The following is a 15,959-nucleotide window of genomic DNA, read 5'->3' as shown; positions in this document are numbered from 1 at the left end:
TTTCCTGCCTTAGGGAAATTTTAGAACCCCCCCCTGCAAAATGCCACAGCCCCTCTGACAATGAGTCCTCACCTAGTGATTTTTACCTTGTTGGAGGGAAGCATGGCAGAGGAGGGGGATTTCAGTCTCTGTGCTGCTGCAGGGCTAGTACACGACCAATGCTATTCTTTAACAATATATGAACAATATATGAACGTCATTTCATACAGAGGTGCGTTTGAAATTACATTCTCCCTGCATCAGTATGACTGGAACCTCAACCCACTACACCTCCTCCACTACACCACTATACCACCACTACACCACTACATCACCGCTACACCACCACTACACCACTATACAACCACTACACCTCTATACCACCACTATACCACTATACCACCACTACACAACCACTACACCACTATACCACCACTACGCCACTATACAACCACTACACCTCTATACCACCACTACACCACTATACCACCACTACTACACCACTACACCACTATACCACTACTACACCACTATACCACCACTACACAACCACTACACCACCACTACACCACTACACAACCACTACACCACCACACAACCACTACACCACCACTATACAACCACTACACCACTACACAACCACTACACCACCACTACACCACTATACCACCACTACACCACCACTACACCACTACTACACCACTAGACACCCACTACACCACTATACCACCACTACACCACTACACCACCACTACACCTCCACTAAACCACTACATCTCCAGTACACCACTACACCACCACTACACCTCCACTAAAATACTACACCTCCAGTACACCAATATACCACCACTACCCCACCACTACACCACTATACAACCACTACACCACTACACCTCCACTACACCATCACTACACCTCCACTACACCACTACACCTCCAGTACACCACTATACCACCACTACACCACCACTACACCACTATACCACTACTACACCACTATACCACCACTACACCACCACTACACCACTGTACAACCACTACACCTCCACTACACCTCCACTACACCACTATACCACCACTACACCATTATACCACCACTACACCACCACTACACCACTACTACACCACTACTACACCACCACCACCACCACTACACCTCCACTACACCACCACTATACCACTACACCTCCACTACACCATCACTACACCTCAACTACACCACTACACCTCCAGTACACCACTATACCACCACTACACTACCACTACACCACTATACCACTACTACACCACTATACCTCCACTACACCATCACTACACCTCCACTACACCACTATACCACCACTACACCACCACTATACCACCACTACACCACTGTACAACCACTACACCTCCACTACACCATCACTACACCTCCACTACACCACCACTACCACCACTACACTGTTTCTGATTCTGCTCCTTCCACAAGACAAAACCTGCTGCCAAAAGGCTTATTGGAAGCTCCTTTCATGCATTGGGGAAAGTGAAAATAAGCCCTAACTCTCATTATCTCCGGCAATAGGGCTTCCCACCCCTTACATAAATATGTCCTTGGTCTGTGACTTCCTGCTGCCTCTATCCCCTTCCTCACATCATCACGCTGCCCCTGTCACACGCGGCCATGTCCTTAGTAACATAATCACAGGATTGGACAGGTCACTTCCTCCTACAGAATCAGCACACTCTTCCCCTGCTGCTGTGAACATGATTGGATAATAGACGGCACCCACAGACAAGCAGGAGACTGAATACAATAAGGTTGTCAGACCCTAGTCAAACACATATTAAATATTAGATACTGTTTTCTAAAATCTTCCATGTGAGGACACATGCCATCCGGGGAGGAACATGGCATTGCTGTTGTAAAAATAAAAGACATTGACAATGGATAGTGGTTGATAGCTGCATTATTACATTATAATTTCAACATAGAAAAGAATATGAATAATTTGTAACTTACCATATCAACCTCGGAGATGCTGTCTATACTCTCTATCTGTACATCAATACCAACGGGAATTGCAGAACCTTAGAAACCACAAGATAACATATGGTTGGATGAAAAGCAATATTTATCAGCCTTTTTCCTTGCAGACCTTAAACACAGTTTAGTAGATTATTTTACTTCATAAAAAGACATAGGGCTAGATTTACTAAACTGCGGGTTTGGAAAAGTGGAGATGTTGCCTATAGCAACCAATCAGATTCTAGCTCTCATTTTGTAGAATTCAGTAAATAAATGAAAGCTAGAATCTGATTGGTTGCTATAGGCAACATCTCCACTTTTCCAAACCCGCAGTTTAGTAAATCTAGCCCATAGTCCTTTATGCTGCACTTTGTAGGGCTCCTCCACTTTGATTTTATTTCACAGAGTAGCTTTTCTTTCTTATAAAGCACTAGCGCATACGTACCTTATAACCATCTTCCAGCGCTGCTCACAGCTGCTGATTACTCTTGTACAGCTGCCAGAGTCCTGATTTACACTGACAGCATTTGACAGAATTCCCAGATTTCAGATTTCCCGCCATCTGCTGTCATGTATAACTTATTGTATTATGCTATATAATATTCATAGTGCCGTTTTCATAAAGGGGAAATTGCAGCAAATCCACTAGTTGGGTGCACCAATAGATTTCTAATACCACTTTCACACTGCCTCCCTGGCAATATCCCGGGTTTATGAACCCGGGATATTGCCGGGTGATAGTGCAGGACACCCTGGCAAATTCCCGGGTAGCCCATGTTCACACTGATCTAAGGTCTGCTCGTGGCTTCCTGGCAACATCACAAGAGAAACTTTGATTGGCTCCTCTTGTGATGGTTTTTTTTTGTAACTTTTTAATAGGTTTTGGTGAGACCTGGGTTTTTTAACCCGGGTCTCACCTTTCAGACTGGAGGCTATCCGGGTTGGACCAGGGAATAACCCTCCAAAAGACCTGGGTTCAATTCCCGGGTCATTCGACCCGGGTACAGTCATGGCCAAAAGTTTTGAGAATGACACAAATATTATTTTCCACAAAGTCTGCTGCCTCAGTTTTCATGATGGCAATTTGCATATACTCCAGAATGTCATGTAGAGTGATCAGATGAATTGTAATTAATTTCAAAGTCCTATTGCCAGGACAATTAACTTCAAAAAGAAGGGTCGATACTGCAAATATTGACTCTTGGCATAAACTTAATTTAATTGTCAATAAAAGCCTTTGACACTTATGAAATGCTTGTAATGTTACTTCAGTATACCATAGCAACGTCTGACAACAAGGTCTAAAAACACTGAAGCAGCAAACTTTGTGAAAACCAATACTTGTGTCATTCTCCAAACTTTTGGCCATGACTGTACATACCCCTGGACCCGTTCACACTGAGCCTCAACCTGGATTGTTGGGGGTTGCCCTGGCAATAAACTGGGTTTTTGAGCAGTGTGAATGGGGAATTAGTAATGGAGTCTGTACAGGAGAGGTCCTAAAGGAATGTTTATCTCAACATAAGAAGACAGGAGACCTCTTGCTCAGAGAGAGACGTTTCTGGGATGAAATAAAAGCAAAAGGAAAAAAAGCCCTAACATTAGATAAAGTCCTAAATTCTAAACCTACCCCAAGCTTTAGAGCTACCACTAATACTAGACCTAGCATGAGTCTAAGCCTAAATATTAATCTTAAATCTAAGCCAAGCACTGAAACTAACCTCAGGAAATCCCCGACTCCAGATCTAAAACTCAGATACACCCTGCACCAGTGGATTCATAAAGAAAACAATTTGGCTTGTATTTTGTAGTATATGAACTTTGCCATAAAACAGCTCTTTTTCTAAATTCAGCACCATTAAATCTGGTAAGTGCAGTATTAATCCCTCTGATGAAATCAAATACAGATTACAAGCAGAACTGGGTGGCAAAATATTGTATTAAGTAGTTTGATCATTTTCTTTTTCAACTTATTATCCAGTAATGTTATTGCTCTACACAACAATACTTTTTATTTATTTTACAGTTTCTCAAGGAAGCAACACTTGTAATTTCCTATATAGTTTGAGGTCTAGAAAGCTAGAAAGTCCATTAGACAAATTAGGCACAACACTATGGGAGCCAGCTACATGCTATAGTGTCTAATGGACTTGATGTAGATTATTATGTAGATTATTCATTTTTACACATAGCTGAATTTCTGCATTTCATGCCACAAAAATGTTGTTGAATATGACATCACTTCCTAAAGATCATAACTCACAAATATTAATAAACATGAATACAGGCTCCTCTGTACTTTTGCAATTTAACCATCTTACAACAATATAAACTAAAACCTTCAAGTAATTAAAGGCTTGGCTTACCTCCAAATCCAGGCCTCATGGCAAAATCATGGTCATCAATGCGTAAAAGCTGTTCAGATTTGACCTGGCGAACTTTAGTGCTGTCAATTCTCTTCATTTTACTGTAGAATTACATTATAGCTTTGTTAGTGATTAATGCAGTTATAAATAAAATAACATGATACAGAAATGTCCAACCATATGTATGTAAACTCCTTTCAGTCCAGTATTTACCTGTGAAATCACAAGTCAAGGGGCCTAAGTAAGTTTGATCCTGGACAAACCATGTTACAATGCAAGGGTGCAAATTAAAGTAGGGTTTGACATTGGAAATTATTCACCATGAAAGTGAAATAAAAATACCTTTGAGACTCAAGTGAAATGAGGATGTAAATTGGTATTCCCCTCAATACCAAGGCATGAATTACTGACTTCACCGTTTCCATTGAGATAGGGAGAAAACAAAGCATTCTGACTAGATATGCCAGTGATTCCTGATCCTTAGAGACAATGGGCCTGAGTCATTAAGGCAAAAAATTAATAAATGTTCTCTGGGACAAACCATGTTACAATGCAAGGGGTGCAAGTTTGTTTATTATTTTGCACATAAGTTAAATACTGGCTGTTTTTTCATCTAGCACACAAATACTTAATAGCTTTATTTTCACACTGAAGTTTAAAGTTGACCTAGGACATGCCCTACCCCAATTATAAATCTGTCCTCACATTTTAAATTTACCTCTCCCTCCACTGCAACATGGTTTTGCTAAGGAACAAAGTTACTCCTTTTTTTTTGCTTTGCTCTTCTTAATGACTCGGGCCCAAAGAATATATCTGTATAAATCTGTATACAAATGGGCCACAGGCTGAATGTGTGATGGCACGTGGTGCTAGGAGCACTAAACTGTCTCCTGCACAATCCCCCACCCCCCATCCAGTGACTACTTTCTGGGCACAAGGACAAAACTATATAAGGACAAAAGTTAATGGCAAAAAAGAAAAGTACAACGGCACCAGGTACTGTATGGAAATGGTCCCATTTAGTGGCTATTATTGAATAATCTATAAAACCTTAAGGGTGCACCAAAATACTGACAAGGATAAAGTACAGAAAAAAGAAAGAAAAGAATGTATATGTAGGGCACTCCGGGCTAAATTCTCATACAGGATTATTTAAAAGGGTAATATTTTATTAGCTATATATTAAAACCACAGGGTAGTCTGATTCTCAGAAAGCAGCAAAATATAAATTAAAAACAAAAGTGTGAATAAGTGACAAGAAGTGTGATAATAATTAAAATTGCAGACAAACTGCAATAAGCTATACTACCACTAAAATATGTGTGTGCATATAAACAATGGTATTATTTCACTTTTCCGCTTATTAGGCGGAATAATGATAGTCCCACTAAGTGTGAGACTAGCTAATAGTGCACACAGGCCTAATGATTGCTGGACAGCCAGAACTGTATCCGGTTTGCTCAGATTTCATGTACTAAATGGCCAAATTGCATTGTTTGCTTAGTGATAGGCAGGAAAGGGCTGGCAAGCTTTAGCCCGGGGGGCAAGTCTCGACTCAGCAGCCTATTAGTAACATTTTAAATGAAAAAAAAATGCAGGTGGCCTAGTGACCCAGCCCAAGGTAGCCCGCTATGGGACCGGCCCGGGGAACAGAGGCCCCCTGCCCCCCAGCCCAGCCTGCCCCTGGCGATAGGGGTCACTGGAGGACTGTAAACTTTATCTAGGAACTATTGGAATACAAAAAGATTTCAGTTGTTGCCAATAAACTATGATGATTGATGGAATCCCACACAAGTCAGAGTGGGCTTTCCTTTAGTTGACTGATATTCCGAAGCCTTAGGACCCCCAAAATTACAAGAAGAGAGTTGAAAAATGCTTAAGCTTTATAAACATTGTTCTGAATTGTTTATAAATATCCCCTGATATATAAATCAATGTAGAAGGTTTGTTTGCCTTGCTCTACTTACCATAAATCATGGCATATGTATAACTCTGCACAATTAACAAATTTAAGCATGCACCTGTGTTGTATTTATATAGTTGATTCCTAAATATTACACATTAATGTGTGTCTATTTTGTCAATTCCTTTATTCACTTACCTGTTCACACATAGGTAGATCTGTTCATTCTTCCTGAGCCCCGAGATACCTGGCGTGTCCTAAGTTTTTCCACACAGATGGCTGGTAAAATAGCCAATGAGAACACACTCTGGAAGATTGCAATCATTGGCAGACTGAAGTTTCATGGAACCCCACAAGACTTCCATTCTATCCTAAACAGATGTTGATTGGGATTGACGATCATCTTGGGGTCCACACACACTGCCATTTAAATCCAAAATTGGTCTAAAATCACCAAAGTAGCCTTCAAATGACTGCATTGGTACTCAGCCTTCCTTTATGAAATGTCCCACAGACTGGGAAGACTCTGAAAATTACCTTGGTAGGTGGTGTGTAGTATAGCTCTGTACTTGTGACTAGAGCAGCAGATAGGTAGTTAGCGCCCCAGAGTTCTATTTATGTTTATGTTTGCATAAGACAGTCATACCATGAAAAGCCTGGTGTTTTAATAAAAAAAATCCAAAAAACAATGAGTGAATAAGAACAGAATTTAAGAAAAAAGTGGCTTTCTGTATTTATATCTCTTAGTTGGATATGTTAATTATATGTAATTGTTTAATTAGATTTTTTAATACAAGGCCTCTTTATTGTTATCACTAAATACCTTAGTGCTCTGAAGATATGGATGTGTTTTTATTGGTGAAAATATTCTCTTGTTTATTGAGTAAATGGACCAGGAGAGTAATCTCTCTCATGTACTTTTTGTTAATGCTTTAAAATCTTCTTTGGAAGAGAACACGGACAAATAGCTTTGGAGAGGAGGGGGCAGCTGCTCCCTGAGACCAGGGGAAATTGTAGGTTAATAACATTGTCACTGTGAATTCTTTTCTGCAAGTCCCCTGCTCTTCCTGGCACCATCTGTCTGGCATGCTGCTCCTGTATGTGCTGACAGCTGCTTCGTGTGCATTACGACTGACAAAGTACAGACATACAAACTTACTGCAATTTAAAGGATGACCCTACCCAAAGCAGAACATTTAGTCTTGGATGGAGTTCCATAAGTTAAATTTTAATTAATATATTAATACAGAAGTTGTTGGGGTCAAGTCAATTCAGTGGGAAATCTAAACCCCAGTTTAGAATTCCCACCAAATTGGCATGACCCCAACATCTGCGGTGGTCCGGCAATACTAAACATGTTTCTGTAGGCAGTGTGTTGTTGATGTACACCATGCTGCCTGTAAGATAAATGGACTACTCCGGCAGGAGCGGAAAGAGTACAGCGATGTCTGACATCAGGGGAGGGCTGGCAAAGTTCAGCCCGGGGAGCAAGACTCGAATCAGCAGCCTATTTCAAAGGGAAAAAAATGCAGGTGGCCCAGTGACTCAGCTTAAGGTAGTCCACTATGGGACTGGCCAGGTTGGCAGATGCCCCCCATCCCAGCCAGCCCCTGTCTGACATGGTCTGGAGATACTCTACTAGCTGCTGCCGAGTGGGATTTTATTATACAGGCCATGGATTCCTCATAGACAACAGACTTCCAGTGGGAGCAAGGAAAACATCATGAACTGCAGCAGACATTGGAAGACCAACTTGACCAAGGTGTCATAAGACAGTCAAGCAGCAAATCGGAGTAAATCAACTACACTTTGATTAGCAGCTAGGCTGTCACATACTGTACTGTGGAGCTCTTAGTCTCACAAATGAGACCAAATCTAGCACTACCATTAGGTGAACCAAGGTTGTCTAGGCGCCAATGGGGGCGCGTATATCACTGAATTAGTGACATAATGCCCGCACTGGCCTCTTATGTGAAGAAGTAGCAGCCAGCAGTTTCATACATGACTAGCCGTACCATTAGGCAAACCTAGGTGCTTATTTAAGATGCCAATGGTTAGTGGGTGCCTAAATCACTCAATGTTACTTATAGTGATTTTAATACCGTGCCCCCACACAGAGCGTTGGGTACTAATATGAAGAAGAGGTATCCAGCAACGTCTTACATGTGCAGCTGCTGGTTGCTGTCTCTCCATGTCAGTGTTACACCGTGACAGTGGCGCTGGGCTATGATGTCACAGCCAAGCGCCAACATCCTAGTCTGAAGAGCCATGGTACCGCCCCTACCTTACGCCTGCCAAGGTAAGAAGCAGAAGGTCGGGTAGGGGGCAAACTGTTCTGAGTTCGAGGGGTCCAACTTATGTCTAGGTTGTACCTATGTCAGTATTATGCTGGGAGCATGGTGCTTGTCTATAATGTCATAGCCAACCTCCACATTCCAAGTCTGAGGGCAGAGGTAAGAAGCAGAGTGTGTGCAACATGCAAGAGAGGTCTCATCACTTCCAAGTGGGAGGGACCAGCCCTGAGTGAGACATAATCAACTTAATTGTGAGACTCAGTGTGAGAACTATCCATTTGCTAATGTCACTCCTCTCTGTTGCTGCCTGTGGGCCATCTCATCCTCATCACAGATAAGGTGAGAGAGAGAGAGAGAGAGAGAGAGAGAGAGAGAGAGAGTGTGTGTGTGTGTGTGTGTGTGTGTATGTACTTGCATTCATATGCTTGTGGAGACATAGTGGGGACAAAAATTGAGGTCCCCACAAAGCTTCCCAAGGCTAATCAATGCAGGGGACCTTGCTGATATGCTCAGCATAAAAATCTGGTATGTCCCCGCGAGTCACATTTGTTGGAACAAAAGTGTGCGTGTGTCCAATGTGGTGGGGACAGTGTGTCTGCATCCCACTGCCAGAGACCAGTATACCGTCCAAATGTATAGCAGGAGCAGGGAGAGCAAGTGACTGCAGTCTGTCGGCACTTAATACACCCAGCGGTTAAAGACACAGTCGAATCCGTCTGCTGCTGAAGGCAAAGGGGGGACAGTAAAGCATGACAGAGCCCACCGGTATCTTCGACTATATCCCTTAGAGCGGTGGAGATGAGTATGCCCCTGACACTTCGGAGGAGAGCGGTTCAGACACCAGCTGTGATGCCCCGTTGCCCACCAGTGCAGCATAGTGCAGGTACCCAGAGATGAGTTCTATGTACAACTATTCTCGACCTTCTGGCAGCTGTGTTTTAAACACAGAGGGTCGTAGAGACGACGCGGTGTCTGTCCAAACGCTATCCAGAAACAGTGATGACTCCAGGGCGCATAATAAAAAGCAGTACTGTCTGTACTGTGAGAAGCCCCTCTCAAAAATTGTATGTTCACTGGAATGATACTGAAGTAGCCCGGGCCCTGAAATTCCCCAAGCACGTGAATGGAAGGTGCATGTAAATGGCACATCTTCACCATAGGGGCAACTTTGCACACAATGCTGAGACAATGAGGGCAGACCAAGGCATTCTGGTCCTGTGCAAACTTTCAGACAAATAGATGGATGCTGAAGGCTTCATGCACTGTGTAACCTGCCAGGGCTTGTTTGCAAGGAAATACCTCTGGCGACACATGAAGAGATGTAAGTTAAACCGAAGGGGCAACAAGCTCACACCTGGCAAGAACAGAGTCCAGTTACTGGGCGCCTTTGCCCAGCCTGTATCACCTGACATCAGTGGTGGCTTTTGGAAGCCCTTGAGTGACATGACCCAGGATGAAGTCTTACTCGCAGTCAAAAATGACTGATGCATCATGCAGATGGGACAGTATCTGTTCAATCGGGTCGGATCAGATGTTGGCAGGCAGGAGTACATCCGTCAGAAGCTTAGAGAAATGGGCAAGCTACTGCTACAGGCCAGAAGAGCAACCCCTTTGGAGAGGATGGAAAACTTTACCGCCCCATCGAACTTTCCGCACGTAGTAGACACTGTGAAGCTGGTAGTTGGCTATGACAAGGAGACAGGTACATTTAAGACGCACTCGCTGGCACTTAAGATTGGGCACGGCCTGCGAAAATAGCACGCATTGTGGAGTGCCGAGCCATGATGGAGGGCTGAACTGCTGCGGTTGAAAACACACACAATTTCAGGAAGCTATATGAGGCGAGATGGAACGAGTTGATCTCATCGGCTGCCTTGAAAGCTCTTAAAGAGTCAAAGTGGAACATGCCTCAGCTCTTACCTTTCACGGAAGATGTGAAACAGATGCACTTGTACCTCGATGAGAAGCAGCAAGCCTACCGAAGTGGTCTGTCCACCGAGCCTATGGTTAAACACTGGGCACTACTCGCAAAAGTCACCCTGGCACAGGTGATCTTGTTCAATCGAAGAAGGAAAAGGGGAAGTATCAAAAATGTTGCTGACTACTTTCTCCTCGAGACATACTTCGAATCTCCACGAAGATGTGTCCCTAGCACTTTCTGAGGTTGAGAGAAAGCTCTGCTGGCACTTCACTCGCATTGAAATCTGAGAAAAATGAAAGAGAAAAGTTCCCTTCCGGCTGACACCAGTCATGCAAGCTGCAATGGAACTTCTTGCAGAAAAGCATGACAAATGTGGAGTGGATAGCCAAAATGTCTACATGTTTGCCAGACCAGCTGCCTTGTCACACTTCAGAAGCTCCATTTGCATACGACTGTTTGCCCAAGAGTGTGGGGCCAAGCATACCCACACACTGTCTTCCACAAAGCTACGAAAGCATGTTGCCACTCTCTCTAAGGTCCTCAACTTAAAAAACACAGAACTGGATCAGTTGGCAGACTTCCTTGGGTACAAAATCAGGGTGCCCCGGCAGTATTACTGCCTCCCAGAAGGTACCCTCCAACTCGACAAGATCAGCAAACTGTTAATGGCTCTCGAGAGTGGCAGACTGGCCAAATTCAAAGTTAAGAATTTGGACGAGATGCACATTGATCCAGACGGTAAGTGGAAAATCTGGTGTCTGATGTATGCTTTTGACTTTTACCTTGGTCATTTACATATCTGTTTCTTTTCAGAACCGGTGCAGCTACATGTCGGAGGATGAGCAACCCCCGTGACAGAGGGACAATTGGCCAAGCATTTAGTCAACACTTCCACGTCAGAAGAGAGGCGGTGTATGGACCTGGCAACACGGGACCAGTGCACGGCCATGGCTTCCACAGGTAGGTGTAGCACACAGTTTTGCTAGGCAGAAGAACTTTGCCTTCTCTATATTTTGAGAGGCATGATGGACCACTCTACTTTCTTTCAGGTTGCAAAGAAGTGCGGAGGAAATCTTGGTACAGAGAGGTGGTCCAGGCTGTGTAGAAACACCTGATGAGGTTTATACAGACATGCCGGGTGCCCAGAAAGTGAGACTGTTTTGCGAGCCTCATGGCTGAACCATCCATACTGAAAGATCAGAGCTGGTCGGGGGTGAAATTCTACATGGAAGACCAACAGTCTGAGCAGCAACTTTTGACAGCCATGTTGTCGTCTTAAAAGATTTTGACTATGCACACACTGAAATGACATATGAGGTCCCTGCAGCAATATGCTGAAGAAATTTAAATAAAGGGCAGAACATCTCAGGCAGAAAGTTTCAAAGTTTAATTAACTTTTTAACATTTTATTTTTTTTCTCTGCAGTGCTGCTGTAGTGCAGCTCCGCATCTTAGTGTGTGTCCTGTTTCCGGCTCCGGCAGCGTTGTGATGTCACGATGCTGCCAGTGAGAGGAGCAGCAATCAAGCAGAGAAGTGAGAAAAGAAGCATAGAAGGTAAGTACAGACTACAGAAAGCGTGGGAGGGGCGCAGAAAGAGAGGGCTGCAGAAAGAAAGAGCTACAGAAAAACGATGGGGCAGAAAGAGAGGGCTACATAAAAATGAGGGGGGCAGAAAGAGAGGGCTACAGAAAAGCGAGGGGGGCAGAAATAGAGGGCTACACAAAAATGAGGGGGCAGGAAGAGTTCTGGCACCTTTTTTTTTACAAAAAAAGCACTGGTTAATTCTGACCGGTGTAAAAGCCCTGTAAAATCAGCAATGCCCTTCTACAGGTGCTATTTCCATCATTTTTAAATATCTAATCCTTCAAAAAAAATCTAATTTTTATCAATCTTGCTTCTAGTTAGACACATATTTCCATCTATTCCTTAGCCAAGAGGAACACTCCTCATCTGCCTGACATCCTGTTCCAGATGTGCTATACAAGTTAGCGCATGATACCCAAATACACTTTGGTGATGTCACAGTGGCACTTGCGAGTTACTTACTTTGTACCTCCAGCGTAAATGATCTTCTCATGGTTATTGTCTATTGCCAAAGAAAACAGGTGTCTTAACCGGCGAAAGGGCTCATTATCGCATCGCCCAGTATATGAAAGGGTTAATACCAGCGATAACCCAGCCGGTGGTGAGATCCGCTTTCCATATCACATGCGTGAGCAAGCCGGATCATGCATAAATACATCTGGAAAGACTAACCTGGGGAAGAATTACGTTAACGCTTACCGCTCTGGGCAGATATGACTGAGTATCGCTCAGATACTCTGCAAGTATTTGTTTGCTAATCAGACTTATCGATGCCTTGGGCCACTCAATAATAAATGGGCACCGATATCTAGAATTTATGCAGCAATACATAAAACCAGTGGTATAGTATTGTGGAATATGTTTGCCTATTTCCAAAGTGAAAATTAAAAATGAAATAATAAAATAAAATAATGCTCTATACTATACTCTTATCCCCTGCATATCACCATTTTGGTTGTAAATACCTATTATTTCTTTATACACACACAAATATACAAGGCAGTGTGAGATGTACGTCACATTATGCTGTGCTATGAACTGAACATCTCTGCTTCTCCAAGGGGCACTTCTCTGTTTCACTCTCAAAGGCTGGCCTTATTCATTAAGACTATTGTCTAATATGTTATATCTCTACTGTTTATACATTGAATAGGTTCTAATGCTATGTAGATAAAATGTATTAAGAATGTTAAAAGTTGGTGATAACATGGTTGGACTTGCATTACTAGGGGTCACATCTGCTCTGGAAACTGGTGCCTAATTATAAATGTAATCCTAACTACTCCCCTTGGCATTAGACACGGACTAAATGACCGATGCAGTAACTTTAGAGGGGTGAAGCAGAACTATATACAGACAATAGGGAAACCATTCTGACTCTTGTATTGTATTGATGAAAGATTATTTAAATCTTGCATTCTCATAGATGAAGCCTTCCATTGCTTTAAGCACAGGTTGTGCTCTTTGGGGATGTAGAGACATTGCATTGACCAGCTCATTATACTGGGTGCACTAATTGCCAACCCTTCTCCCAGGCACAGTGTGTGGGTGGAAAGGACCACAGGGAAAATTACTATCTTTCTACACTTAATTATAAATAAACACCATGTACCCCTGGTAACAGGTCCTCTTAGGATGTAGAAGAGGGAGAGTTATCTACGTATACACAGTCACATGATATATTACCTTGCACCCCCTCCTCATCTCTATGATCCTTACCATCCTAGGGACATATGTGAATGTATACCTAAATCTTCTCTGGAAGTATAAGACAATTGTTCTTTCCTGTTTGAGGGAAAGCGTCATTTAAGCATTTTTCCTTTTAGTGCAAAGTGACAGTTGTTCGTGACAATTTGGCCATTGGGTGGCACTGTTCTATTGGTCTTTGTGGGTGGTATTACATTTAACCTTTAAAAAACAAAGCAACATGGTAACTCCCACACAGACACAGACAAATATGTATTTATGTGGTTTTTTTTTGTGAAATATAAAAAGTGAATATTAACCTTTGTTATAATGGGTTTTTTTTTCCCAATCATAATATTCTGTACAGAGTACTTGGTCATAGACCTTTACACATCAAGTAAAATAACACATGGAAATAAAGTTCCCTTTCTGTCTATTCTGCAAATCTGTTCTACCTTGTGCCCAAACCACTCCCATGTACCTTCTGTAGTAATCTAGTTAAAAGGTCACTAAATTCTTATATCTGCTGTGCAAAGAAAGACAATCTCCTTCCATGGCAAATGTTTTCACTCGCAATGAGCTCTTAAACTTTTACCTATCAATCTCTGAGTGCTATTAGGAGCTCTTATACATAAGGCAACTTATTTGGTTTATAGCCCTTTAAACTGCTGTTGATAATCTGTCAGATGTAATATTAATACATTATGCTCATATGTCATTTTTATAGCATTAGAGGATTATTACCACATTAAACAGAAAACCACATATCCCTCTCACCTGGCATTCTTCCGGCTGTCTCTCATGGGCACTGGGTGAATATCATCTTCCTCCAGGTAATGATCATGAGGACGATGGTGAGGATCTTTCTGTCGTTGCTGATGGAACCCATTGAGGACGGCCCCTGGCCACAGACTTGTAAGTAGAAGCAGTTTAATAATGAGGACCATCTCTTCCAGAGCACAGTGCGGTTCTAGTCTCTCGGTTTCTCAGATAACTTTCATTTCCTTCTTCTCATAGGTCTATCCCATCCTAATATAAAGCATTCCCGGGAGAATGTAGCAAGAACATACTTGGGGTTGATTATCCTGTTTTATCCAGCTTAATATAACTCCAAACTCTCCAGGCTTTTTCCTCTTACACATTTACAGGGATACATCCTCTGGTCTCCTTACCAGTAACACCTAATTGCAGTGTGGTAACCAAATCAAGAAAACTGATTGTCAGGTCATTGGGGCATCATCTGGCCCAGATTCCTCCTTCTGTGGACCTACATAAGCTCACCGCAGAGCTTACCACCCACACAATACATTCTACAACACACTCCAGCATGAAAAAGAGTGATGTCAGCATTTAATCTCCTTAATCCTACACACACCATTAAAAAAAAAACTTCAATACACTAGAAAAGCTGGTCTTATTTTGTAGAGGTCATGGAATTTAATCTCTGCTATCCATCTTGAGACTAATTTTTCAAACCAGTTGTTTTGTTGGAAATAGATTGGGAACAGTCCGTAGCACGTAACAATGTATACTGTTTTATTGGATCATCTTCTATGCATAGAAATGTAATTATGCAAATGACTGCTTGTATAGCTGGTAATTCAGACTTCTTTATTGGCTTTGAAAAATTGTCCAATTAACTGGCTGCTTAGCGGATTGTTGTGAAATGAACAATCCTGTGCTCTCTTGTGTTCTAAACCTAGTATAAATTGATTTAAAACTTTTTGTTCAAAGAATGTATTGCAATATTTTAGGGGACTGGAAACTTTTTTTGACCAGTACTAGAATTATGTCTAGAACCAACTTTAATTATTCATGAAAGGGTTGATAAAATTATATAGGAATCAGGGTCAAGTCAGTTAAATCTACGAGCCAGCAGGATTCCTGTAGGGGCCAGGAATGATGAGCAGCAATTTAAATTTATAGAGATTATTCCCAAATGTGAGACGACGCCTCTAAACTTTAGGTATTGTGTCTAACTGGATCTTTTAATAAGCCCTGTTCATAATGTACTTCATTATCACTTTCTTTAAATATAAATATATACGAAGATAAAGACTTGTATATAATAGTATCACAATGTGGATATGGTATAACGGCACATATTTTGCGTCCTGGGCCACAAGTTTACATCTTCTGAATAATCCTTTAACTGTATTATTGCCATAAAATATTTAGGGAAATGCATTACTACATATTATAATTAAGATATAAATCATTT

General features: G+C 42.1%; 1 protein-coding gene across 1 annotated transcript in view; it reads right to left on the bottom strand.

Annotated features, from left to right (window-relative positions):
• GABRR3 (gamma-aminobutyric acid type A receptor subunit rho3) overlaps window positions 1-15,429 on the bottom strand; it is a 39,181-nt gene extending 23,752 nt beyond the window's left edge. The window contains exons 1-3 of the mRNA XM_075197026.1: window positions 14,516-15,429; window positions 4,351-4,451; window positions 1,979-2,046 (exon numbers count right to left, since the gene is read on the bottom strand). Coding sequence (XP_075053127.1) covers window positions 1,979-2,046; window positions 4,351-4,451; window positions 14,516-14,685 — 339 coding nt within the window. The 5' untranslated portion in view covers window positions 14,686-15,429. The remainder of the gene's footprint in view (window positions 1-1,978; window positions 2,047-4,350; window positions 4,452-14,515) is intronic.
• Between the last annotated feature and the right edge of the window lie 530 nt (window positions 15,430-15,959).

This window comes from Mixophyes fleayi, chromosome 2, assembly GCF_038048845.1.
Source record: "Mixophyes fleayi isolate aMixFle1 chromosome 2, aMixFle1.hap1, whole genome shotgun sequence".
In the NCBI taxonomy this organism is placed as follows: domain Eukaryota; kingdom Metazoa; phylum Chordata; class Amphibia; order Anura; family Limnodynastidae; genus Mixophyes; species Mixophyes fleayi.
The sequence above is the reverse complement of the archived record's forward strand: the minus strand, read 5'-3'. Positions and strand labels throughout refer to the sequence as shown.